Here is a 24180-nt window from a genome sequence, read left to right as displayed (position 1 = left end):
GATGGGGCTTGAGAAAACAGTTTGGAATAGCATCTTGGGAATCTCCTATAACAACGTTTCCCCTTGTGAACTGCTTGATAGCAGCCCCGTCTTAAACACTTTTTGTATCCCCGGTACATTTGTAGGAGCTCAATAAGTAGGTGAATGAATAGAGGAGGATGAGAAGAAACCCTGAGGAGGAGGCGGAGGAGGTGCAATTCCAGAGCCCAGCCCTGGACAGGGACCGCCAACCCGCACCTAACTAGATCACTCCCACAGATCAAGAGACAGAACAGCTCCCATATTTAGTCCCAAGCAAAACCCTGCTCGTGTCGGGGGCGGCATATTTCGCCCCTGCCTGTCAACTGACCAATCACCGCCTCAAAAGGGCAGAGATTTCAATCTGTCTCTGCCCCTTTCTTTGGAAAGTAAATAAGTTTGGGCGCCGTTCAAATGGACCAATGAGTGCTCGATGTTCCCTGAGGTTGACTCTCGCCGATTGGCCGGAGTTCGTCGTCCCTCCCCCTTAGCACGCCTCTGGCCCCATCCCTTCGCACACAAGATGGCGACGCCCAGCGTAGAGGAGGCCGTCCGTGGGGTTTGCTGAGGTTGATTCCCTTTCCCACTCCCCCTTTGGGCGCAAAGCGCTGCGAGTCCAGAGGACGGGGGCCGGGCGGGGACAGGGGCACGTGCGTAGCTGGACCGCGAGCCTGCGCCCAGCCTGCGCCGCCCCCACCCGGCCCCGGCCCGGCCCGATCCTAGCCGTTCCGGGTCTCCTCTCGGTCTGACTTATTGCTTGGCCGTGGTACGCCACCACCAGGCTTGCAAAGCTGAGGCCTGTCCTCCAGCCCGGGCTCACTTCCACTTTAGAGATGTTTGGCCTCTTCCCTCCCAAACAGCCCGCCTTCAAAACCAAGACTGCTGGACCAGCACCTGGGCCCCGTTCCCTCCATTGAGACGCCACTTCCCTCTAACCCACTTCTGTCTGACTCTGAAACTACTCACTTTCCTTCCAAATTAATCCCCGACCCCCAAAGTATTGGCAACTTGGATACCTCCTTTAACCAGGAGCCAGACTTCCTTTGGACTAACCTCCTTAGCCCTATAATGGAGGCTGTGTACCTGGTGGTGAATGGTGTGGGCCTAGTGCTGGACGTGCTGACCTTGGTGTTGGACCTCAACTTCCTGCTGGTGTCCTCCCTCCTGGCTTCCCTGGCCTGGCTCCTGGCCTTCATCTACAACCTGCCACACACGGTACTGACTAGTCTTCTGCACTTGGGTCGCGGGGTCCTGCTTTCACTGCTGGCCTTGATCGAAGCCTTGGTCCGTTTCACCTGTGGGAGCTTGCAGGCCTTGTGTACCCTGCTGTACAGCTGTTGCTCTGGCCTGGAGAGTTTAAAGCTCCTGGGACACCTAGCCTCTCATGGGGCACTAAGGAGCCGGGATATACTACACCGGGGCGTCCTCAATGTGGTCTCCAATGGCCATGCTTTGCTGCGCCAGGCCTGTGACATCTGTACCATCGCTATGAGCCTGGTGGCCTATGTAATCAACAGCCTGGTCAACATGTGCCTCATTGGCACTCAGAACCTCTTCTCCCTGGTGCTGGCCCTATGGGATACAGTGATGGGGCCGCTGTGGAGGATGACAGATGTTATGGCTGCTTTCCTAGCTCACATTTCCAGCAGCGCTGTGGCCATGGCCATCCTCCTCTGGACTCCTTGCCAACTAGCACTGGAGCTCCTGGCCTCAGCTGCCCGCCTTCTGGCCAGCTTTGTGCTTGTCAGTCTCACCGGCTTGGTGCTACTGGCTTGTGTGCTGGCAGTGACGGTGACTGTGTTGCACCCAGACCTTACCATGAGTCTGGCCACACGGGTACTCAGTCAGCTCCATGCCCGGCCATCCTACCACCAGCTCCGAGAGGACGTTGTGCGACTGTCCCGCCTAGCACTGGGCTTGGAGGCCTGGCGCCAAGTCTGGGGCCGAGTCTGGAGCCGCAGCCTCCAGCTGGTGAGTTGGCCAAACAGGGGAGGGGCACCTGGGGCCCCTCGGGGTGGCCCTAGAAGGGTGCCCTCAGCCAGGACCTGGCGACAGGATCCTGAAGCAGGGCCCAGATCAGAGGCAGAAGAGGAGGAAGTCAGGATGGCCAGAGTGACTGCTGCCTGGGGCCGGGAGAGGCTTAATGAGGAGTCTATAGCTGGGCAAGACCCATGGAAGTTGCTGAAGGAGCAAGAGGAGCGGAAGAAGTGTGTCATCTGCCAGGACCAGAGCAAGACGGTGCTGCTTCTCCCTTGTCGGCACCTGTGCCTGTGCCAGGCCTGCACTGAAATCCTGATGCGCCATCCCATCTACCACCGCAACTGTCCACTCTGCCGCAGGGGCATTCTTCAGACCCTCAATGTCTACCTCTGAAAACTCCCTGCCTGCCCACCTCTCCAGCTCCATGCTCCACGCAGCCACCTGTACTAGGACAACATTAACATTTGATATCCAGGCCTGGCCTGAATCTCCTCCTGCCCCCATGGCTGTCATACCAAGCCTCCAAGCCATACACCCAGGACATTGCAATGGGATACTCTGGAAGACCATGACCTGGGTGGGGACAGGGTAACAGCTTCTCTTTACTCCGTGGGTCCCTGCGATTCTGAGGGTGGTGAGTGTCACTATGCAAGACCCTGAGACTGTTTGCTGTGGACTCCCCTCCAGCTTGCCAGGGCCCACCCAGATGCCAGCCTCTGGTTCCCTGTCTCTGCTTCTGGTTTTTCTGTTGGGGATTTGCAGGTCCTCTCCTCTCCCTGCCCCCTCCGCCTTGTTTCCCCAGCTTGTGCAGCCACAACACATCAGTGTCATTTGAGTGTTTTGGCAACTCAAGGGCCTTGGAATGATCTTGAACCTTTACTTTCAGTCACAACTACTGCTTGGTAGGTTTTGGGGGTCGTATCTCAGGTGCCTTCAGAGCTACCACTTCTCCCTGTCATAATCTTACAAGGCTCCTTCCAAACCTGATCCAACAGCTGGGATCAAGAGTTTACCCCTGGGGGGTGGAGGGGTGGGGTGTCTGCACCCGGTTCTGGGACCATGTACCCTCTGGCACCCCAGTTCCACTAGGAGCCTCAGGAGAGATTACCAGATTTCTACTCATATCCCTTTCACCATATCAAAATGGCATTCCCCTTCTATTTGCCTCTCCCTGGCGTTGGTGAGGGTAGACTGTGCACATCACTAGGGTCCAAACAAAGGAGGGGCCAGGGCCTAGGGGCATGCAGTTCCCTGAGGGGTCTCTCTGGCCCAGTTTCCAGTGAATAAAGTTCTGTTGATAGTTCTGACAGCCTGTGTGCATCTTTGCAAGGGTGAGCAGTTGGTCAGGGTAACTGACATTACGGCAGGATCCAGTCCTGCTGGAGTCACAAGTGTGATCTGTGGGGAACCTGGTGGGGGAAGGTTGAAGATGGGGTGGGAGTACTGTGCCTTGGGGGAGAGCCCATGCCAGGTGTGGGTGGATTAGCTTTCATCCCCTCCAATTTGTGTCCTTGCATGGGGTTTGGAAAGCCCTCCCTGTCTTCTGTTTTTGCCAGAATCAAGCCCTGGTAGAGAGGAGTGTGAACTTTCTCATCCCTTGAGTTGGACTTCCCAGCTTTCCTTCTGGTGCCACTCTTCTCAGTAGGGAACTTGGGTTCCTACTGCCTGCAGTCCCGTCTACTCTCTGATCCCTGGAGGAGCTGGTGCTTGTCTTTGTGTCTCTTGGCATAGAGTGGTGCTGTGATGGGCCAGAGTATGGCTGTGGAACCTAGTGGAGGAGAGCTGGGAGCTGAAGTACTTCTGAGGCCTGTCTCTAGCTCACTTATCCAGCCCAGTCCCCATTGGTCATACCTATCCTCATAGGACCAGCAGGAGAGGGGCAACACTCCCCCATAATTGTATGTTAAATCCAGGATTATAATGCCAGGGACAGCCTTCTGGAAAGGTGCAGGGAGGGGAAGAGGAAAAAGGGAGGCCAGGAAGAAACTCTCAGAGACCCCTCCATTTTCTTTTGTGTTGAGAGGCTGAGCTAAGGTGGACCTGGAAAGCCCTGCTTTGTTTGTTATTGGGTTGCGGGATGGAGACAACATTAACACTTGATCTCTGGGCCTGGCCTGAATCTCCTTTTGAAGGTCAGAGAAGGGGAGTCTTGCAGGGGCTTTGAGGCTAACCTCAGACTTGGTGGCGCAGCACAGTAGGGGAGAGTTACCCACATCCACCTTGGAGTTGGGAGGCCTGAGGGAGGGCTTTTTCTTTCCTTCCCCCAATCCTGGAGAGGAAGCTGAGCAAGGGGAGCCTTGGCTCCTAACAGTCTCTGTTTAATGTGAGAATAAACATTTTATGAGAGAAGATAAACTTCCTGAGCTGGGAGCAGAGGATCCCTTTTTCCTCCACCCCCATCTGGAATTTCATTGGCAAACCTTCCTCCCTCTAACCACCCTTAGTAGTCAAGAGCGCATTGACTACCCTGGCTATTCAGGGTCATTGCTACATTCTGGAGCTGGGGCACCCTCTTGTGGTCATCTCAGAAACGACTTATCTCTAAACACCCAGGGACTCTCCACTCCTCTGGCTTGGGGATAGAAAAACAGCTTTCTAGTCATCTAGGAACCAAGCAAGCAGCCAGGGGAGTCATGAAGGAAAAAACCCTGGGTTGATCAGGGCAGGGGTATGTGTGGTAAAGGTAGTCCCTACCCAGTTCATATGTTATCTTTGAGTTAGATAAAGGTGGCCAGAGCCCCAAACCAGGAGAGCACCCTCCTCGATCGGGCAGTCTGGTTAACAACCTACCCAACTGAGGGACAGCTCCGTGGAGCAGCCTCTCATTCATCTGGGGCTGCTTCCTGTATCTCTTGCTCCTTAGCTCATCCACCCCAAGAGCCCTCCTTTCTCTTCCTTCCATCTCCTCTCTTTCCCCTCACCCCCATCTTCAGAATCAGGGCATCCCCACCACTCAAGAAGAAAGGCTGAGCCAGGAGGAGGGTTTTTTAGATTTACTGAATGATTTCTAAGAAAAGGGCCAAGGAGCAGGAGGGAAAAGGAAAGACTCAGAGAAACAGGACCAGAAAGAGGGCACCCCACCTTGATGTCCTGGGTCAGAGGGCCTACACCTGGCCGCACAACACACTCCTTTGGTCTTGGGGATAAATCCAACCAGTGCCCTTATCTCAGACAACCTCTATCCCCATTCCCTGCCAGCAGCAGGACAGACAGGCCCCCACCCTCCCTCCATAGTCATTCACAGCATTCCAGGGGGCCAGCCTTCCTGGATGATGTGGCTATCAGTGTCACACCCTCCTGTCCTAGGAGTGAGAGAGCATGAGCTCACTTTCCAGTGGGCATCAAGCGAAGACAGGGGAGCTGTGCCAGTCAGAATATACCAGAAATCCAGAGAAGGTGCTGTCCGTCTTGATGCTGGCATAGATGCCGATGTAATCACCTACGCCCACCTGCACCCACACCTGGTCCTCGGGCTCCAGCCTCACCATGGTGCCTCCAGAGAGCGATGCTGGCTTGGGCCACCCCCCAAAAAACTGGAAGAAAGAGGCGATGGACTCGCCGTTCTTGACCAGATCAAACTGCAGGCTAGCACGGTAGACAGTGGCGTGGACCGCGAAGTAGTAGACCCCTGGCACCTGGCAGGTGAACTTGCCGGTGGCGGCGTCGTAATGACCCTGTTCGTTCACCAGCACCCGGTCGAAGGGTAGGGGCGCGTCCGACGGCGGAGGCACCCTACTCTCCGAGCGCTTGGCACTGAAGGCGGAGCGCGGAGGCACAGAGCACTCTCCCGCAGGCCCGGTCGCCCCCACTGGGCCCGCCTCTCCTCGAGGCCCGGGCTCCCCACGGGGCCCTGGTAGTCCTGCGGGGGGTAAGGAGAATGGTTTGGGTGAGTGTAGCGCCCTGTTCGCCCGCAGTGGGGTGCTCAGAGGGCGACTCTAAGCAGCCTCCCCATCCTCTCAACTCCCCAGTCGCCACCTCCCCGGCTGGTGCCGCCCTGAGCAGCGGGGCCTCTCACCCCTTTCCCGCGTCCTGCAGGGTTGGGGCATATCTGATAGGCTGGTCAAAAAGGGTCCCAGGAGTTCTGACCCCGCGGGCTGAGTCACTCTCTCCTGTCCCCTCCCAGGGCTGAGTGGGAATGGGCGGTACGGAGCGGCGCCCCCTGGTGGGATTTCGAGCCCTGGGCTCTCGGGCCCCACAGAGCTGGAGCAGGGACCGCGCCAGCTCCGACCTCCTTGTGGCCTTCTTACCGGGCTTCCCGCCCTCGCCCTTCTCTCCGGGAGCCCCGGGCGCGCCGTCTCGGCCGTCACGGCCGTCACGACCTGGCAAGCCCTGGCTGCCGTGGTGGCCCGGCGTGCCTGGAAGGCCGGGGTGCCCCGGGCACAGGCTGGGGATCTTGTTGTCGTCCAGTGGAGGTGAGCCGACGGCCAGGCCCAGGAGCAGCAGGGCGAGGAGAGGCCTCATGGCGCTGGCACGGGGAGCCCGAATACCGGGGTCCTCTCGTAGTCTGTGGGCCAGGCAGGACAGGAGTCGGGTCCCAGAATCCTGGGACCTGCCCCGCTTACTACCCCAGCGCGGCCGAGCCGGTCCCCATCCCACTGCCATACCCCGGGAGCTGAGCGGCCGCGAGGGGACTTAGAAGGGGCGCCCCTAGAGCCGAGAATCCTGAGAGCACAGCTGAGGGAGAAGGGAGAGGCCAACCCCTTCCCTCCCCCACCATCCCGGCCCGAGCCCAGTCTTTCCCACAGTCCCCTCCCCCATTCTCATTCCCCCCAACCAGACTCACCCCCTCCCGGCTCCCGAGGAGGCTGGCTCGCTCTATATGGCCTCCTTCTGGGCTCTTGCTACTGCGGACCCTCCAGTTGACCCCTGCTCCTGCCCCTGCGCTTCTCTCCAGCTAGGCGCCCCCTGCCCTCGCCATTCCCCGGTCCTGGTTCACTCTCTGCCGGCTCTGCTCAGCTCCTCCCAGACTCCAAGAGGAAACCAGTTGTTCAGGGGCCAAGAGCTCTGGGCCGGGAAGTAACTCGTGGTGTCGCCCGGCAGCCGGCCAAACTTTGGTGGGAGAAAGGAGGGGTAGAGAGACTTGAGCTGGACATAGAGGCAGAACCGTGAGACAGCCACTCAGGGCACCTACTCCTCAAAGGAGTTGGAAGGAGAGAGAGTGCAGTGACAAAGAGACCAAGGACAAGACTCCAGTCAAGGGAATAAAAGCTGAGAACTGAGGATGGAGAGTTCTCAGAGGCCCATAGACAACTGAATTCCCAGGACTTAGAACAGGGCCTGCCCCATTACCAGGTACTCAATACGTTTTCTTGAATAAATGAAAAAGTCAGAAGGCGGGTAATAGAGAACCTGGAAAAGCAGATGGAGAGTGGGAAGGCAGAAGATAGGAAACAGGGGTCAGAGGCTTGGGTGGGAAGTAGTTTAGACTGCTAACGGCACTGTGTGGAGTCAGGCCTGCTGCTTGTGGCAGCTGGTGCTAGTAAAGGGACATGGAAGGAGCTGGAAGAGTGGGAGGATCTCGTTGTCCCAGTTGAGGACTTCTCCTCCCCTCCTGGGAGGCCTCGGAGAGGATGGGCAGAATCCCATGCTGGTCCCCCTTCCTTTGTCTACCTGCCTGCCTGCCCTGATAGACAAAGGAGGATGGGCAGGCAGAGGGCAGGTGTCCACTTCAGGATCAGGGCTGGGCACAAGCCTCCAGACCAGCTGCCTCAGGCAGCCTGTTGCAATTGAAGGGCCAAGCAGTACCCAGTAGTGCCAAGCCAGACTGGCACTGGCGCTCTGCGTCCTGGCAGACAGAGCGGCAAGGAGGAAGGACACTGCCTAGTGGGGTGCAGTGGGGCACCAGCAGCCTGCAGAGGAGCCTCCGGAAATTCTGATAGCAGGGCAGACTTGTCAGGCTCTGTAGAAGGAAATCATCCCTCAGGCACCCACTCCCAGGCTCCCTCCCTTTCCTGGGGATCCCTCCTTATCCCTGTTCAGACCACCTTGTAACCTCTGAGGACCTCCACCACTTCCTCCTGGGTGGCCATGCCCACCCAGATGTTAGGGAAGGCGGTGGAGTTGTAGCTCACCCCGATGCACTTCTCCACTTGGACAGGCTCATAGGCCAGCTCTGCAGGGATGGGAGAGGAGGGTCACTATGGAGCCTACTCACTGGCTATGTAACAGAGGCAAGTCACCTATTCACGCTATGTGGATCAGAAGGGGGTTGTGAGAATCAAAGGAGATAAAATAGAGAGATGCTTTATACATATCAAGGATTCTTTATCCTCAAGAGTCTGCTCTAAGCATCATCGGCCAGCCCTGGGCATCATTCAGGCACCTCTTTGATCTCAGGAAGAAGGGGCATCAGCATTGGCAGAGACCACTCAGCATCTAGAAGGAACTCCCCTGCTCTTACATTCATCTTTGAAGTAGGCTGTGGAGAGGAGTTCTCTCTCTCCCTCCCTCCCACACTCTTTGTGGCATGGCTGGAGTTGAAAGCTCAACTTTGGATTCCCAGATTCCCATTTACCTTGGGGGTGACACTAAGTACCATTGCCACCATCAGGACTCTGTAAAGAGTCAAGGTAGTGAACCCCCTTCCTCAGGGTTATGAAGGTCAGGTCTGCTAGGCCCTGGGACAGGCTTCTCACCTGGAAGTGGAAACAAGGGGCTGCTGCACTTGTTGTCACTTCTCTCTGTGCAGTCTCTCCGTGTGTCACACATCCACTGCAGACTCTGACACCCTCCATTCTTGCAGGAGGACTCTCTGGGCCCACAGGGGTCTGTAGACACGGGGGGAATGGCAGTGCCCAGGAATATGCGTGTCTCCCCACTGCCTTCCCAGTGCCCGGACCAGGGTCCAGAGCCCTTTCCCGTTCTCCTGGAGATGCCTCTACTGCACACACCCACTTGCCCAAGGGCACCTACTCTCTGTGGCGTTGAGTGCCTGGTAGGTGGCTGAGAAGCCCCTGCTGCTGATACTGTGATCTGTCCTTGTCCTAAAGAGCACAGCCAGACGGCGGTGTAAGGAGATGAGGCGAGGGGGAAGCTCTGCTCTGCAGAACCTGCCCAAAGCAGAGAGCAGTCCTGGGCACAGGGCTCCTTTGCTGGCCTGGTGCACTGAGTTCGCACACAGGCCTCACTCGGAGCTGGGTGCTCTGGGCGTTGCCAGAGGGGATGGGAGGCATAGGTGCTGAGTCATGAAAATTAGGTGCTGGTAAGGAAGACACACATATTCAGTAGACAAAGTGGTAAACAAACTGCTTGAACTGGAGCCACTTAGAGATGGGAAAAATCAGTGAGTGTTTCTGAGGGGAGTGGAAACGGATCTGCAGGTGGGAGAACTGGAAGAGGGAGGGGACTAGGAAAGGGCCACATAAGGAGCAACGGCTTTGAGGTGAGAAAGGACAAGATTTTTTTTTTTTTTTTAAACTTATTTATTTAAGTGTATTTTTCCAGGACCCATCAGCTCCAAGTCAAGTAGCTGTTTCAATCTAGTTGTGGAGGGCGCAGCTCACAGTGGCCCATGCGGCGATGGAACCAGCAACCTTGCTGTTAAGAGCACCGCGCTCTAACCAACTGAGCTAACTGGCCACCCCAGGACAAGCCTTTTTTAGAGTGACAGTGAAGAGCCCTTTGACTTGGAGTAGCCAAACAAAATGAAGCGAGGGAATAAGTTGGGCTAATTTGTAGGAAGCTGTTACTGTAAGACTGTGGAGGCTGGAGGTGATCCTTAGCTACTCCCCTGGGCCTGCCAATACCTGCCCAGGAGTTCGAGGGCTCCGGAATTGCTGGTCTCATACACCTCCACGTAGTCAAACTTGCACTCATCCGGAGCTTCCAGGCTGAAGCTGTGGAACTGTAGTTCTATGCCATGTCCAGCAGGCACTGAGATGTGCCAGGTGCAAAGCTGGGGGAGGGCACAGATGGCGTAATTCACAGGTTCCTTCTGTCCCAATTTGGGCATCCAGGCTGAGCACCAGAAGGGCTTCCTCCCTGCTGCAGGTTAGGCAGGGAGTGGGTGGGCACTGCTAGCTCACCTAGCTCTCGTCATAGGTGCTTTTTCAGAAATGGAGGGTCTTTTAATTTGTCTGGTCTCAGATAAGTTTACCGAGCACGGGACCATCTGAGTATGTAGTAGGCCCTTAATAATGTTCCCTTCCTGTCTGCTTGATCTCTGACATTCCCAAGTACAAGGCAGTCTCTACCATGCTGCTCCCAGTCACACTAACCAGGTGCTCAGGTATGCCCATGAGTGCTACACTACACTTCCCCAAGGAGTGCTGGCTTACTTGTTGGTGAGGATACTCCTGTGGGTAGCTCGGAGCAGAGAAAGTGCCCTGGAGCCCAGTCAGATTTCCCCCACATCCTGTAGAGAGGAGGTGGGGCTCATCAGTTGGCCAGGGACTGTGCCTTTGCCCAACAGGGCGAGCAGTGAGTGCAGAGTAGAGTTTTGGCCACGTCCATGGGGAAACAAGTTCTGGGCCAGAAGAATGACCAGCCAGGTTTGGGGCTGGGCCAGAGCTGGGGAGCCCAGCCTGAACCTGGATTAAATGTCTGAAGACAGCACCAGCCCAGAGGCTGGTGGGGCCCATACTTGAGAACTGGGCACTGCAGTTGGTCTCGTCACTGCTGTCAGCACAGTTGGTAAAACAATCACACACTGAGTCAGGTAGCAGGCAGATGAGCTGGTCACAGTGGAATTCATCATGGGCACAGCTCCCTGGGGGGTGGGGAGAGGATGAGGTTGGATTCAGAAGTGCCAGAGTCTCCACCCCATTTGACAGTGCTGGGAGTGTCTGGAGGGGAGGGAAGTAGACCACTGACAAGTAACTGGGGACTGGGGGTGGGGGTGAGGGGGTAGGGAGAAGCACTCACCATTCCCAGGAGCCACAGCCTGGTACCAGGCATGGAAACCAAATCCTTCCACACTGCTGTCAGAAACGAAGGCCACCTGGAGGTGGCTGGCATTGGTATTGAGTGTGGGGGGAGGCACCCTCCCACATACTCTGCAAGAAGCCAGGTTAGGGGTGGTGGAGGCTCAGAACACGGGGCCTGCCCCTGCCTGGGCCCTACTGTCCTCTTTCCTCCAGCCCTGAACTTGTGACAATGTTGTCAAAAAGGCTCCTTTCATTTCCCAGGGAGTTCTGAGCTTACTAGCACTTGCACATCCACTTGCAGCAATTAGTTATGGGAAAGGAGGTAGGGGCTCCATTTTACAGATTTGGAAACCATAGTTAGAGAGGGGGCGTGATCTTCCCAAGGTCATACAGCAAAGTGGTGGCAGAGCTGGGCCCAGAGCTGGGCAAGTATCTCAATTTCCTCGCAGTCAAGCCTTTACACCGCAGCTCCCTGGCTCTGCCCTCTGGACAGTGGTTCAGGACAGGGAGGGAGAGGGACCCACCTGAGGAGGGGGCCTTCAGGCTCAGGGGAGATTTCCAAGCAATCGAAAAGACAGGAGGCCACACTCTCCATGCTGAGAATTTCAACCTTGAGCTGTATTGTGTGGTCTTTGGCTACTTGGATGTGCCACATGCAGTGAACATTGGGTGGGTAAGGGTCTGGGTAGGTGGGGCTGCTGAAGAAGCCCCTTGGTCCAGGAAGGATGCCCCCACAGGCTTCAGAGATGGAGGTTAGAGTTCAGAGGACAAAAGGAGAGAGTTTTTTTTTTCCTGGCCCCACCCCCCCTTGCCATCTTGGGCCCTTCTTCGGGAAGGTCTGCCCTTAATACTCACTGGACTGGAGTGTGGGGCTCATGCCTGCCTCCTGCTGCCCTTTAGGGGTCCCAGTTGCCTGAGAGGTGTTGGTGGTGGTAAAGGTGGTGCTAGTGGTGGTGAGGTCTCAGGCAGACAGTGGATGATAGGAGGCCCCAGAAGGGGGTGCAGCCTGCAGCTCTGGAGGCAGAAAGATTCAGAGGAGCTGGATGCTTGCGGGGGCGGAAGGGGGGGGCGGGGAGGGAGAACAGGTAGCATAGCTCATGGAGTCTCATTTTAAAGCCCTTCTCCCAAGCAGGGCCTGGCTACTTACGGGTCAGGATGATGGCCACCAGCAGCCCCAGCAGTAGGACCAGCAGGCTGGCCAGCAGGAGGACACATAACCAGGAGAAATGGCAGTCTGGCTGCAGCACTCGGGGACGCTGACCTGAGGACAGGTGGGTGGGATTTTGAAAGCCAACTTCCCTAAGGCATCCCTCAGTGTCCTTAGCTCCTGGGCCTCTCAGTCCTACCCCCAGATTACCCCCTAAGATGGTTACCATGCCAGGGGGCTCGGATGCTGCAGCTGGCATCCTCCCAGAAGGCTGGTGGAGGGCAAGGTGACCCCGATTCAGGCTGGAAAGCAGGATTGCAGAAAGTCTGAAAGGGAGAGACTTGAGGGCTGAGCGCAAGTGGCAGCACTGCCTGGCAGGCGTGCACACTGGGCGCTGCCAGCCCTAGGAAGGCAGCTAGGTTTTGGGAGAGTGGTTCTGTGTGAGCCTTACCTTGCTCAGCTCTGTCTCCTCCACACACAGGATGATATCTGAGCAATCCTTCATGGTTCAAGGCTCTGTGTGGCTTTCTGGAGTAAGTCCTTGTGACAGCCCAAGACCGCCAAGGGCCCACTCTCTGACCCCAAAACCCCTATCAAAAGGGCAGCCTCTGCTTCCTGAGGTAACGGGCTGGACCTACTCTCAGGCTATCCTTAGTAGACTGGTTTGGGCTACTGGCTACTCTGTCTCTGTGTAGGGGAGGGACAGCAGCCAGAAGAAATTTGCAAAGGCATGAAATGGTCCCTTAATCCAACTCAGCTGAGGATGCTGAGGTCAACACCCTGGCACAGGACAGCAGTTCTTAAAGGCACAGGCAGTGGCTGAGAACACCTCGCAGAGGAAACTAAGTGCTGTGTGTGGGGGTGTGTGTGACCAAGGGAGCATTGAGTGAGCATCTGAGGGGTGCTAGGAGGGAAGAAGGACAATGGGGCTGCTTCGCAGGCATGAGGAGTATATGGGTTTGGCAGCTTCAAGGCCTATGAGTCCAAAGGGCCCTGTACAAAACCAGCTGCCCACCACTCCTTCTCATCAGGGTGACTGGGGTATTACCCAAGCCTGGGTCTGTGGAAGGCCCCTGTAAAGCACCTGTGTGACGAGGACAAGGAGATAAGCTATGATAGCAGGAACATGGTGTGTATGGGTGCTTATATCTGTGCTACGTGAGAGGGGGAGCTTGAGGGGTTGGCTGTCTCTTCCTGGGGCCCCTCAGCCTGCAGAAGAAAGGACAGAGGAGAATGAGAATGTGCCCAAGGCCTTGGATAGGGTTGGCCAGGGTGGGGCCCTCCGATGGGCTGTGGAGTCTGGCAGTTGGTGCCATCTGCTATTGCAGGATAGGAAGGCTACTGCAAGCAAGATCGCTTCATGTCTCTTTCTCCATCAGTGAAGTTCTCTTGGAAATTCCCAGCCTGGCCCAGCTGTCCTTGGGGAGATAGGAAAGGGATGGTTAATCTGTTTTGTGTTAGCCATGCTCAGGTTGAGAGTTGGGTAGGGCAGGAGGTGGGGAGCAGTGCAATATTTCTAGCTGCTATTTGTAGAATGTTATGTGTCAGGCCCTGGTAATTGTAACTTCATGGATCTGCTGCCCCACATAGGGCGTAAGAATGGCAACCAAGGATCCAAAAGCACTCGCAGGTGCAGTATCCAATAACAGATCTCTCATGCTGGCTGTAGAAAGTTCATTATCCAGCCCCCGCATATTATGGTTGAACATAGCATGTCTCATACCCATTTCACGGATGATTTGAGTAAGTTCTGTATATGACTGCCATTAACTCACAGTGTCTGGCAGCTCGCCTGCCTGTCCCCATACTGTGCGTACCGCAGCAGTGAGCCACTCTATTAGAGAATGGTTGCCCTGGTCTTGGGCCAACCTATGGCAGTTCTGTAACCTTTATCACAGGGACGGATGCACTGTCACGAAGGCTAGCTTTTCCATCTCACCTGGGGAGCAGAGAATGCTGTCTGCCCTCTCATCCCATAAACGTAATAGCCAAGATGAGACTGGCTCTCGAGGGCGCTGTCTGTACCACCTCCCCAGCTCCTGCAACTCAGTGGGAGTATAAGGGGTGTAGGTTGTGAACTCAGTCACAGCTGGGTTGCCGGCAGCAACATCCCCAGGGCCCAAAGGTTGCTCACGTTTTACCCTTTGCTTCAAGAATGGCCGGGCTTGGGGGTTGGGAGCTACATTGTCTCCACTCGTTTTAACATTCACAGGTTCACATGACTATCTTTTGGAAGGCTATTATTCAGTCTCCCACAGATGTGTGGGAGCCACCTGTCCTCCTGTCCAGAGTCAGATGCCATTGCTACCTGGCCGGAATCTTGCTCGCCGTGCCAGGCGTCCAATTGGGTGGAGGTCTCGGTGTAAGATGTCCGCAACCCTCGGAGCCTACAGCAGCAGCCCACCAAAAAGCCGGTGATGCCTGCTATGGCCAACAGGGCGGCATGCCATCCGGAGGCTCGAGAGGACCACAAATTCACCGGGGGTCACATCTCTCCCAGGCAGACTGCGCTCCCCATCTCTGACGCTGCTCCTCATGGGCTTCCCGAGACTGAGTTTTCACACACACAAACTGCTCTACCGTCACTCAGAGAGCTTTGGCCAGCGCCATACCCTGCTCACTGTGCCATTTGTCATGCAGGAGACCCTGCTCGCTGCGCCATTTGTCATGCATGGCGGCCTGCAGGGCCTCTAGTCCTGCTCCCCACATAAGACTGCAGAATATGGCTAGGCTAAAAGGGAACACCCACGGAGCCATAGATAGGGGACTCATACCACTATAGTCTCACTGGAGGCTGGATCCACACAACCTGCAACCTGCTGTCCGCTTCTCTGCCTGCCAACCAACCAAATGACCAACCAACGCAGCCGCGGCAGTTATATCAGTGGCTAATTGGCTAACTGGTTACAGCTGATGGTCAACTAGCCACAGCTGATGGCCATCTACTACCCGAGCCAGCACCTTTCCACGTGAGGCTGAGAGCCTGGAAACTGTTCTCTGGGACTCTGTCCCCACAGGGCCAGAGGCCTGTGGGCAAGGACACCAGTAGGAGTTTGCTGGAGCCCAGGTGTGAGGAGGAGTTTCTAGGGCTAGGGCCAACCAGCCCTAGGTTCCTTGCTTTTGTCTTGGCTGCCTCTTGGGCTTCCTTTTCTTCCTCCCCACAAGCCCCTGAGCCTTGGCCTTCTTATCTCTTCTTTCTCATGGGGGTCTCCCCCTTCCCAGATGCCTGTAGTAGACACTATCTCTCCAACCCTCCCTTTTCTCACTGCTCCACAGGATTTTCATTGACTTTCCTGTCGATTACTATGGATAAAACTGAGAAGCAAAGGGAATTTACAGTGTTACCTCTGTTCTTGCTCAAGTGATCTCTAGCCCCCTGGAAGCTCCACTGGGCTTTTGCTTTGATTGTTGTAAGTATAGATCCCTGTAGTTCCCCCATGCTGACCCTATGCACAGTTCTCTTTCCTGCACTCTGTGGCCCTTCTGCCACCAGGAAGGGCAAAGCCTGCTTGAAGTTAGCTATAACATCCTAGGATTCCAGCTTTCTACCTTTTCCTCCTGCTAGTTCTCTAGTTCAGACTTTCTACTGCAGCGAGACCAGCCTCTTCTTTGTTCCTGGAACCTGCTGTGCCCACCCTCCCCGTCCTTGTCCAGGCTTGTTCTATGAGCTAGAATGCTTTCTTTTCCTTGCTCCCAGGGCTGGCATTACAGGTGTGCATAAGGATTTGACTTTTTCCTTCCAAATCTACAAAAGTACTCTTCCTTCCTGTCCTTGTTCACTGCCACCCCAGCCTTGCCCCTGACTCCCCTGGTTCCTGGATCTTTGCTAGTCTCTAAGAGCCTGGAAAACAGAAGCTCAATCCCAGCCAATGCACCACTGTCTCTAAGAGGCAGGTCACGCCAAACATCAGGAAATTGGAAAAGCTCACCCCTTCAGGGGCTCTACCTCACTAATTCTGCTAGGTTTGGGCAATGCTATACTACATTGCATTCCTAAGCATGCCAAGTATGTTATTTGGGAAAAGGAGGGCAGGAGCATCCTGCGAGACTAGGGGAAGCAGGCATTTGCTAAGGATTACCCACTAAGAGAATCTTAATGAAGTATTGATGGTGCAGACCTGGAAATGGGACTGAGGTGGGGGAAATGGACTTTTGAGTACCTCCTATGTGCAGACACAACTCAGAGTAGGTACTGTTATGCTTGGATTACAGAAGAGGAAACTGAGGCTCAGAGAGATATGTAATTTGCATGGACTATAAATACCAGTCTCTTTCTGGTGCTTCCTGCCTTTTTTCTGCCCAAAGTGATGAAGGACAGGGACCCTTAAAGGGGCTTAGCTCAGACTTGCTAGGGCCCAGGTGTGTGACAGATCATGCTGAATTTGCTGTTGGGTGGGTGTGGATGTATAGGGTCAGGGAGTTCCTTTGTTACATTGCTGTTCAGCTCAGTTCCCAGTAGTACAATCTCCTTAATTCACAGATGAGGTACTAAGGCCCAGAGAACCTCTTGTGTAAGGTCACAGAAGAGCAGTTGCAGGGGAGCAGCTCCTCCAGGGAGAGCACTGCTGAAATGCAAGCAGAGAATGAGGGAAGAAATCCCAGTTGCTAGGAGGTAAAGCTGATGAATACCAAGAGATATGAGGAGAGATTGTTTGTGATCTGTGTAGCACTAGGACCTGTTGACATGGGGATGAGAAAGCATCACAGGTTTAAGTACAGAAGGGAGAGCCAGGTGCAAGGGTGGAGTGGGCGGAGCCCTGACCTCGATGTTACATACAGTCCGTCTTTTCTCCAGTGGAAGACAGCAAAAATGCACAGGTGGCTTCTACCTTGTGGGGTCAGAGTCCCAGAGAGCAGTTTCCAGGCTCTTGGCCTCACGAGGGGGCGGGGGCCGGGTTTGCTGGCACGGGTGGTGGTTGGCCTTTGGCTATAGCTGGTTGGCCAATTGGCTGCTGATGTAACTGCCGTGACTGCGTTGGTTGGTTGGCTGGTTGGCAGGCGGAAAAGTGGCCGGCGGATTGCGGATCGTGTGGATCCTACTTCGTGTGTCTCTCGCCCGGCCACCAGCGAGTATATAGTCGTCTAACTCCCCTATCTATGGCTCCGTGGGTGTTCCTTTTTGGCCTCACTATATCCTGTGTTCTTATGTAGGGAGCTGGAGCTGAGACCCCGCGTGACACCCTGCATGACATACCTCCAGTGAAAAACTAGTCAAAGGAGAGGTATAGCAACTTACACTGATTTGGGGCTCACCTGTCCACTTTGCTCTAAGCCTAATACTTCCATTTTATAGGTGATCCTATTCACCTGTGGTTTAGGGGTGATCATCAGCATTTAAAATCTTATCCTGTGCTGAGTCACTTCCAGGGCAGGCCAGGAAGAAATGCCCGAGTTTGAGTCAGTTTTCTTTTCTTTTCTTTTTTTTTTAAATTTTATTTTATTAAATTTATTGGGTTGACAATTGCTAGTAAAATTACATAGATTTCAGGTGTACAATTCTGTATTATATCATCTGTAAATCCCATTGTGTGTTCATCACCCAGAGTCAGTTCTCCTTCCATCACCATATATTCGATCTCCCTTACCCTCATCTCCCACCCCCCAACCCCACCCCCCTTACCCTCTGGCAACCACTAAACTATTATCTGTGTCTATGAGTTTCTGTTTCTCATTTGTTTGTCTTGTTCTTTTGTTGTTTTTGGTTTATATACCACATATCAGTGAAATCACATGGTTCTCTGCTTTTTCTGTCTGACTTATTTCGCTCAGCATTACTCTCTCAAGATCCATCCACGTTGTCACAAATGTTCCTATATCATCTTTTCTTACCGCCGAATAGTATTCCATTGTGTATATATACCACAACTTCTTTATCCATTCATCTATCGAAGGACATTTTGGTTGTTTCCATGTCTTGGCCACCGTAAACAAAGCTGCAATGAACATTGGAGCACACGTGTCTTTATCTCTAAATGTTTTCAGATTTTTGGGTAGATACCCAGGAGAGGGATTGCTGGGTCATATGGCAATTCTATTCGTAATTTTTGAGGAACCTCCACACTGCCTTCCATAACGGCTGCACCAGTCTGCATTCCCACCAACAGTGTATGAGGGTTCCTTTTTCTCCACAGCCTCTCCAACATTTGTTACTATTTGTCTTGTTGATGATAGCCATTCTGACTGGGGTGAGGTGATATCTCATTGTGGTTTTGATTTGCATTTCTCTGATGATTAGTGATGTTGAGCATTTTTTCATATGTCTATTTGCCATTTGTATGTCCTCTTTGGAGAAATGTCTCTTCAAGTCCTCTGCCCATTTTTCAATTGGGTTGTTTGTTTTTTTGTTGTTGAGTTGCATGAGTTCCTTGTATATTCTGGATACTAACCCCTTATCGGAGGTACTGTTTGCAAAAATCTTCTCCCATTCAGTTGGTGGCCTCTTTATTTTGTCGATGGTTTCTTTCGCTGTGCAGAAGCTTTTAAGTTTCATATAGTCCCATTCGTTTATTTTAGCTTTTACTTCCATTGCCTTTGGAGTCAAGTTCATAAAATGCTCTTTGAACCCAATGTCCATAAGTTTAGTACCTATGTTTTCTTCTATGCAGTTTATTGTGTCAGGTCTTATGCTTAAGTCTTTGATCCATTTTGAATTAACTTTGGTACATGGTGACAAATAGCAGTCCAGTTTCATTCTTTTGCACGTGGCTATCCAATTCTCCCAGCACCATTTATTGAAGAGGCTGTCTTTGCTCCATTGTATGTTTTAGCTTCTTTGTCAAAAATTATCTGTCCATATTTATGTGGTTTTATTTCTGGGTTCTCAATTCTATTCCATTGGTCTATGTGTCTGTTTTTCTGCCAATACCATGCTGTTTTGATTATTGTAGCCCTGTAGTACAAGCCAAAGTCAGGAAGTGTGATACCTCCATTATTGTTCTTTTTCTTAAGATTGCTTTGGCTATTCGGGGTCTTTTGTGGTTCCAAACAAATCTGATGGTTTTTTGTTCTATTTCTTTAAAATATGCCATTTGGATTTGACGGGGATTGCATTGAATCTGTGTATTGCTTTGGGTAATATGGCCATTTTAACTATGTTGATTCTTCCAATCCATGAGCACGGAATGTCTTTCTATTTCTTTGTGTCTTCTTCAATTTCTTTCAAAAATGTCTTATAGTTTCCAGCATATAGGTCTTTCACATTCTTGGTTAAGTTTATTCCTAGGTATTTTATTCTTTTTGCTGCAATTGCAAAAGGAATTGTTTTTTGTATTTCTTTTTCTGAGATTTCATTGTTAGTATATAGGAAGGCAATGGACTTTGGTACGTTGATTTTGTAGCCAGCAACTTTACTGTATTCGTTGATTGTTTCTAATAGCTTTTTGGTGGAGTCTTTAGGGTTTTCTATATATAGCATCATGTCATCTGCAAAGAGTGATAATTTAACTTCTTCATTCCCAATTTGATGCCTTTTATTTCTTTCTCTTGCCTGATTGCTCTGGCAAGGACTTCCAACACTATGTTGAAAAGCAGAGGTGATAGGGGACATCCCTGTCGTGTTCCTGAACGTAGAGCAAAGGGCTTCAGTTTTTCTCCATTAATTATGAGATTAGCAGAGGGCTTGTCATATATGGCCTTTATTATGTTAAGGTATTTTCCTTCTATACCCATTTTATTAAGTGTTTTAATCATAAATGGATGTTGTATCTTGTCAAATGCTTTTTCTGCATCAATTGATATAATCATATGATTTTTGTCCTTTATTTTGTTTATGTGATGTATCACATTGATGGATTTGCAGATGTTGAACCATCCTTGTGCCCCGGGATGAACCCCACTTGGTCGTGATGAATAATCTTTTTAATGCATTGTTGTATTCGATTTGCTAGAATTTTATTCAGGATTTTTGCATCGGTATTCATTAGAGATATTGGTCTGTAGTTTTCTTTTTTTGTGCTGTCCTTACCAGGTTTTGGTATCAGGGTAATGTTGGCCTCATAAAATGAGTTAGGGAGTACTGTCTCTTCTTCAATTTTTTGGAAGAGTTTGTGCAGAATTGGTATTAGATCCTCTTTGAAGGTTTGGTAGAATTCACTAGTGAAGCCATCTGGTCCCGGACTTTTGCTTTTGGGAAGGTTTTGGATGACTGATTCAATTTCGTTACTGGTGATCGGTCTGTTTAGATTTTCCAGTTCTTCATGGTTCAGCCTTGGAAGGCTATATGTTTCTAAGAACTTGTCCATTTCTTCTAGGTTGTTGAATTTGGTGGCATATAGTCCTTCATAGTATTCTTGGATGATCCTTTGTATTTCTGTGGTGTCCGTGATAACTTCCCCTTTTACGTTTCTGATTTTGTTAATCAGTGTCTTCTCTCTTTTATCTTAGTAAGTCTAGCCAAGGGTTTGTCAATTTTGTTAATCTTTTCAAAGAACCAGCTCTTTGTCACATTAATTTTTTCTATTGTCTTTTTGTTCTCTATTTCATTTAGTTCTGCTCTAATTTTTGTTATTTCCTTTCTTCTGCTGACCTTGGGTTTTACTTGTTCTTCTTTTTCTAGTTCTTTAAGGTGTAACATGAGGTTATTTATTTGGGAGTTTTCTTGTTTCTTGAGATAGGCCTGTAATGAGATAAATTTCCTCTTAAAACTGCTTTCGCTGCATCCCAAAAATTTTGGTAGGATGTATTTTCATTGTCATTTGTTTCTATGTATCTTTTGATCTCTCCTCTAATTTCTTCTTTGACCCAGTCCTTCTTTAAAAGTATGTTGTTTAATCTCCATGTATTTGTGTTTTTCCGCTTTCTTTTTACAGTTGATATCCAATTTCAAAGCCTTGTGATCAGAGAATATGCATGGTATGATTTCAATCTTCTTAAATTTGTTGAGACTGATTTTATGTCCCAATATATGGTCTATCCTTGAGAATGTTCCATGTACACTAGAAAAGAATGTATAGTCTGATGTTTTAGGATGAAGTGCTCTATAAATGTCAATTATGTCCATTTCATCTAATGTGTCATTTAGGGCTACTATTTCGTTATTTATTTTCTGTTTGGATGATCTATCCATAGCTGTCAATGATGTATTTAAGTCCCCTAGTATAATTGTGTTTTGGTCAATTTCTCCCTTTAGTTCTGTTAGTAGTTGCTTGGTGTATTTGGTGCTCCCTGATTGGGGGCATAAATATTGATGACTGTTATGTCTTCTTGTTGTACAGTCCCCTTCACCATTATGAAATGTCCATCTTTGTCTCTTGTTATCTTTTTCACCTTGAAGTCTGTTTCATCTGATATCATTATGGCTACACCTGATTTTCTCTGGGTACCATTTGCTTGGAATGTCAATTTCCACCCTTTCACTTTGAGTCTATGCTTGTCCTTGTAGCTGAGATGTGTCTCTTGGAGACAGCATATGGTTGGGTTTAGTTTTTGATCCAATCTGCTGCTCTGTGCCTTTTTATTGGTGAGTTCAGTCCATTTACATTTAGGGTGATTATTGATATGTGAGGATTTCCTGTCATTCTAGCTTTAGTTTTCTGGTAAGGCTGTGTCTCCATTGTTTCTTTGCCTTTTTGTTGTTGTCTATTATTTCTGTGTGGTGGTATTCTATGATGTTTCCCTCTGTTTCTTCTTTTATTTCAGTATATATTTCAATTCTGGATTTTTTTTTGAGTGGTTACCCTTAAGTTTATGTAAAAGAAAGTTTGATATTTAGAGTATTCCATTTTCTTCAGCATGCTTACTTTCTCCATTCCCATATTCCGGTTCAGGCCTTTACTCTCCCCGTTTTTGAGTTTTGGTTGCCACAAATTGTCCCTGTTGATGGTGGTAGAATAGCCTCCTTTAGTATTTCTTGTAGTGCAGGTCGTGTATTAGAAAATTCCTTCAGCTTCTGTATGTCTGGAAAGGTCTTTATTCCTCCTTCATATCTAAAGGATATCTTTGCTGGATATATTATTCTTGGCTCATGATTTCTCTCTTTCAATAGTTTGAATATTTGGTTCCACTCCCTCCTGGCTTGTAGAGTTTCTGCTGAAAAATCTGATGATAATCTAATGGGCTTTTCTTTGTAAGTTACCGTCTTCTTTTCCCTGGCTGCCTTGAGGATTCTTTCTTTGTCGTTGATTTTAGACAGCTTCAATACAATGTGCCTTGGAGAAGGCCTGTTGGGATTGAGGTAACTAGGTGTTCTATTTGCTTCTTGGATTCGAGGGTCCAGTTCTGTCCACAAATTTGGGAAGTTCTCATCGACAATTTGTTTGAATATATTCTCTGTTCCTTCTCTCTTTCTTCTCCTTCTGGTATGCCCATTATTCTTATATTGCTCTTTCTGATGGAGTCAGAAAGTTCTTGTAGAGTTCTTTCATTTCTTTTAAGTCTCAAGTCTCTTTCTTCTTCTATCTGTGTCATTTCCAGGTTTCTATCTTCGATGTCACTGATTCTTTCCTCCATCTGGTCAACTCTACTACCTAAGCTGGTTATTTCATTCTTAATTTCTTCTATTGAGTTCTTAATCTCCAGAAATTCTATTTGGTTCTTTTTAAGATTTCAATCTCTTTCGTAAAATGCTCATGCTGTTCTTTGATTGAGTTTCTGAGTTCATTTAACTGCCTATCTGTGTTTTCTTGTATCTCGTTGAGTTTTTCAGAACTGCAATCTTGAATTCTCTGTCATTTAAGTCACATATTTCTGTATCTTTAAGTGCCTTCTCTGGAGATTTTTCACTTTCTTTCTGAGCTATCTTGTTGCCTTGGTTATTCATGGCGATTACTGGTTTAATATTTCTCTTCCTAGACATCTACAGGAGTGACTTCTGCAACAGGTTGATAGGAAGCGGTCTTTCTTTTGTTTTCCAGTACTTGTTGGTAGAATGTTTTATTATTTCTCCAACTGCAACTTATTTTTCTTCTCCCACATGGTAGTGCTATGTTTTCTTCACTATTCCTGCTTCTCACACAATGGGGGGATTCCCTGGGAGACGGGCTTCTCCTCTGTTAATAGTTCATCTAGGTCACAGGGCGCAGTGCCCCGGTGGGTATGCGGAGAGCTTTAGATATTCCAAAGCTCTTCCAGCTCCTGATTCAGAGCCCGTATGTTTCAGCAGCTCTGTTTACTCCTGCAGGGATCCGCCCAGATAGGTGGGGTCAGGGGCGGGGTGAGTTGTGAGAGGTGGCCCAGAGCTATGGCGGCAACCACCACCACAGCCGGTCCTGCTTCCACGGCTCCCTCCCCTTTGCCGGAACCAGTTGGGCTGCGAATTTGTGTCTGCGGTCCACAGTTCTCAGAACAGCAAATTTTCTGTTGTTTTGATCTGACACTGCTACTGTTTCGCTTCTAGCACCGGGCAGGTGGGGGCGGGGCGAGCTCTGGGAGGGGAGGGAGGGGGCGGCTAGTCTCAGTGCCTAAGGCTCCGTTCTCTGCTCGGCAGTGAGGGCCCAAACCACCGTTTTCAGCCTTTTTCCCTCAGTCTTTTCTCCGAGGTCTCTGCCGTGAGCGTTGGGTTCAGCCGTGTTATATGCTGTCCCCTCAGCCCTGTGGAGCCCTGGCGGAGCCCTAGCAGTCCGAGTTCTTCCCTCTCCCGCAGCTGCGGTGGTTCCGGGAAGCAGCGAGCTCGGCGCACTGAGCGAGGTCTGCGTCCTGCGCCCGCGCGGCTCCGTCTCCGCGCGCTTCTCCCTTTCCTCCTCCCTCCACTCGCGCGAACCTCCCACCTGTAGGTGATTTCAGTCGGTAGTGGGCCTCTTCGTCTTGCCTGTCTGCTGTGCAGGGAGTCCTTTGTGGAGTTTTTGTTGTTTGATTAGTTGTAAATTCCAGGGGAGCTTTACAGAGGCTCACCTCACGCCGCCATTTTTCTGGAAGTCGAGTCACTGTTTTCAATCCCTCTTTTCCACTCTTGGAAAATGCCCAGAAAAAATGCCCCACTACTGTCTCACCCCATTAGGTGAGTCTAACTAACTGCAGGTGCTGCTGTCTCAGCAAGGATGGAATAGAGGCGTTGAGTTTTCAGTGTTGAGCAGGGATGGCAATTTGGAAAAGTGCTGACAAAATACTGTAGGCTCAGCTCGTAGAGACTTCAGCTTCCCACCTTCTAAGGTCAGTGGCAGAAACGGAAAATCTGAACAATACTAAGAATTAGGATAAAACCAAAGGAGACAACTCCCCAAGTGTCCCAAAGAGAAT

At 51.0% G+C, this 24180-nt stretch overlaps 3 protein-coding genes across 3 annotated transcripts; 1 reads left to right on the top strand and 2 right to left on the bottom strand.

Annotated features, from left to right (window-relative positions):
• Window positions 1-524: 524 nt before the first annotated feature.
• On the top strand, window positions 525-3305 carry RNF26 (ring finger protein 26). The gene has a single exon (XM_019716348.2). It carries the CDS (start codon window positions 1087-1089, stop codon window positions 2389-2391), a length of 1305 nt encoding a protein of 434 aa, XP_019571907.2. The 5' UTR covers window positions 525-1086; the 3' UTR covers window positions 2392-3305.
• A 1671-nt stretch (window positions 3306-4976) lies between these two features.
• Window positions 4977-6942, bottom strand: C1QTNF5 (C1q and TNF related 5). The gene is made up of 3 exons (XM_019716218.2): window positions 6782-6942; window positions 6246-6502; window positions 4977-5857 (listed from the first exon to the last, which is right to left on the bottom strand). Exons 2-3 carry the CDS (start codon window positions 6457-6459, stop codon window positions 5340-5342), a joined length of 732 nt encoding a protein of 243 aa, XP_019571777.1. The 5' UTR covers window positions 6460-6502; window positions 6782-6942; the 3' UTR covers window positions 4977-5339.
• Window positions 6943-7672: 730 nt separating this feature from the next.
• On the bottom strand, window positions 7673-12724 carry MFRP (membrane frizzled-related protein). The gene is given in 13 exon segments (XM_019716223.2): window positions 7673-7897; window positions 7983-8110; window positions 8634-8765; window positions 8911-9047; window positions 9744-9892; window positions 10275-10351; window positions 10580-10705; window positions 10861-10991; window positions 11387-11600; window positions 11718-11876; window positions 12010-12123; window positions 12236-12335; window positions 12461-12724. Coding segments are annotated over 13 exon segments (1746 nt in total). The 5' UTR covers window positions 12515-12724.
• Window positions 12725-24180: the final 11456 nt, after the last annotated feature.

The sequence above is a fragment of the Rhinolophus sinicus genome, linkage group LG06 (assembly GCF_036562045.2).
Source record: "Rhinolophus sinicus isolate RSC01 linkage group LG06, ASM3656204v1, whole genome shotgun sequence".
Taxonomy (NCBI): Eukaryota; Metazoa; Chordata; class Mammalia; order Chiroptera; family Rhinolophidae; genus Rhinolophus; species Rhinolophus sinicus.
Note: the sequence above shows the minus strand (reverse complement) of the source record. Positions and strands in the feature narration are given on the sequence as shown.

Bases quoted from the DNA above. Each gene is read 5' to 3' on its own strand.
- RNF26 (XM_019716348.2), top strand. From the start codon at position 1,087: ATGGAGGCTGTGTACCTGGTGGTGAATGGTGTGGGCCTAGTGCTGGAC.
- C1QTNF5 (XM_019716218.2), bottom strand. From the start codon at position 6,459: ATGAGGCCTCTCCTCGCCCTGCTGCTCCTGGGCCTGGCCGTCGGCTCA. The intron at 5,858-6,245 runs GTAAGAAGGCCA...TACCCCCCGCAG, and splicing joins GGGCGAGGGCGGGAAGCCCG to GACTACCAGGGCCCCGTGGG.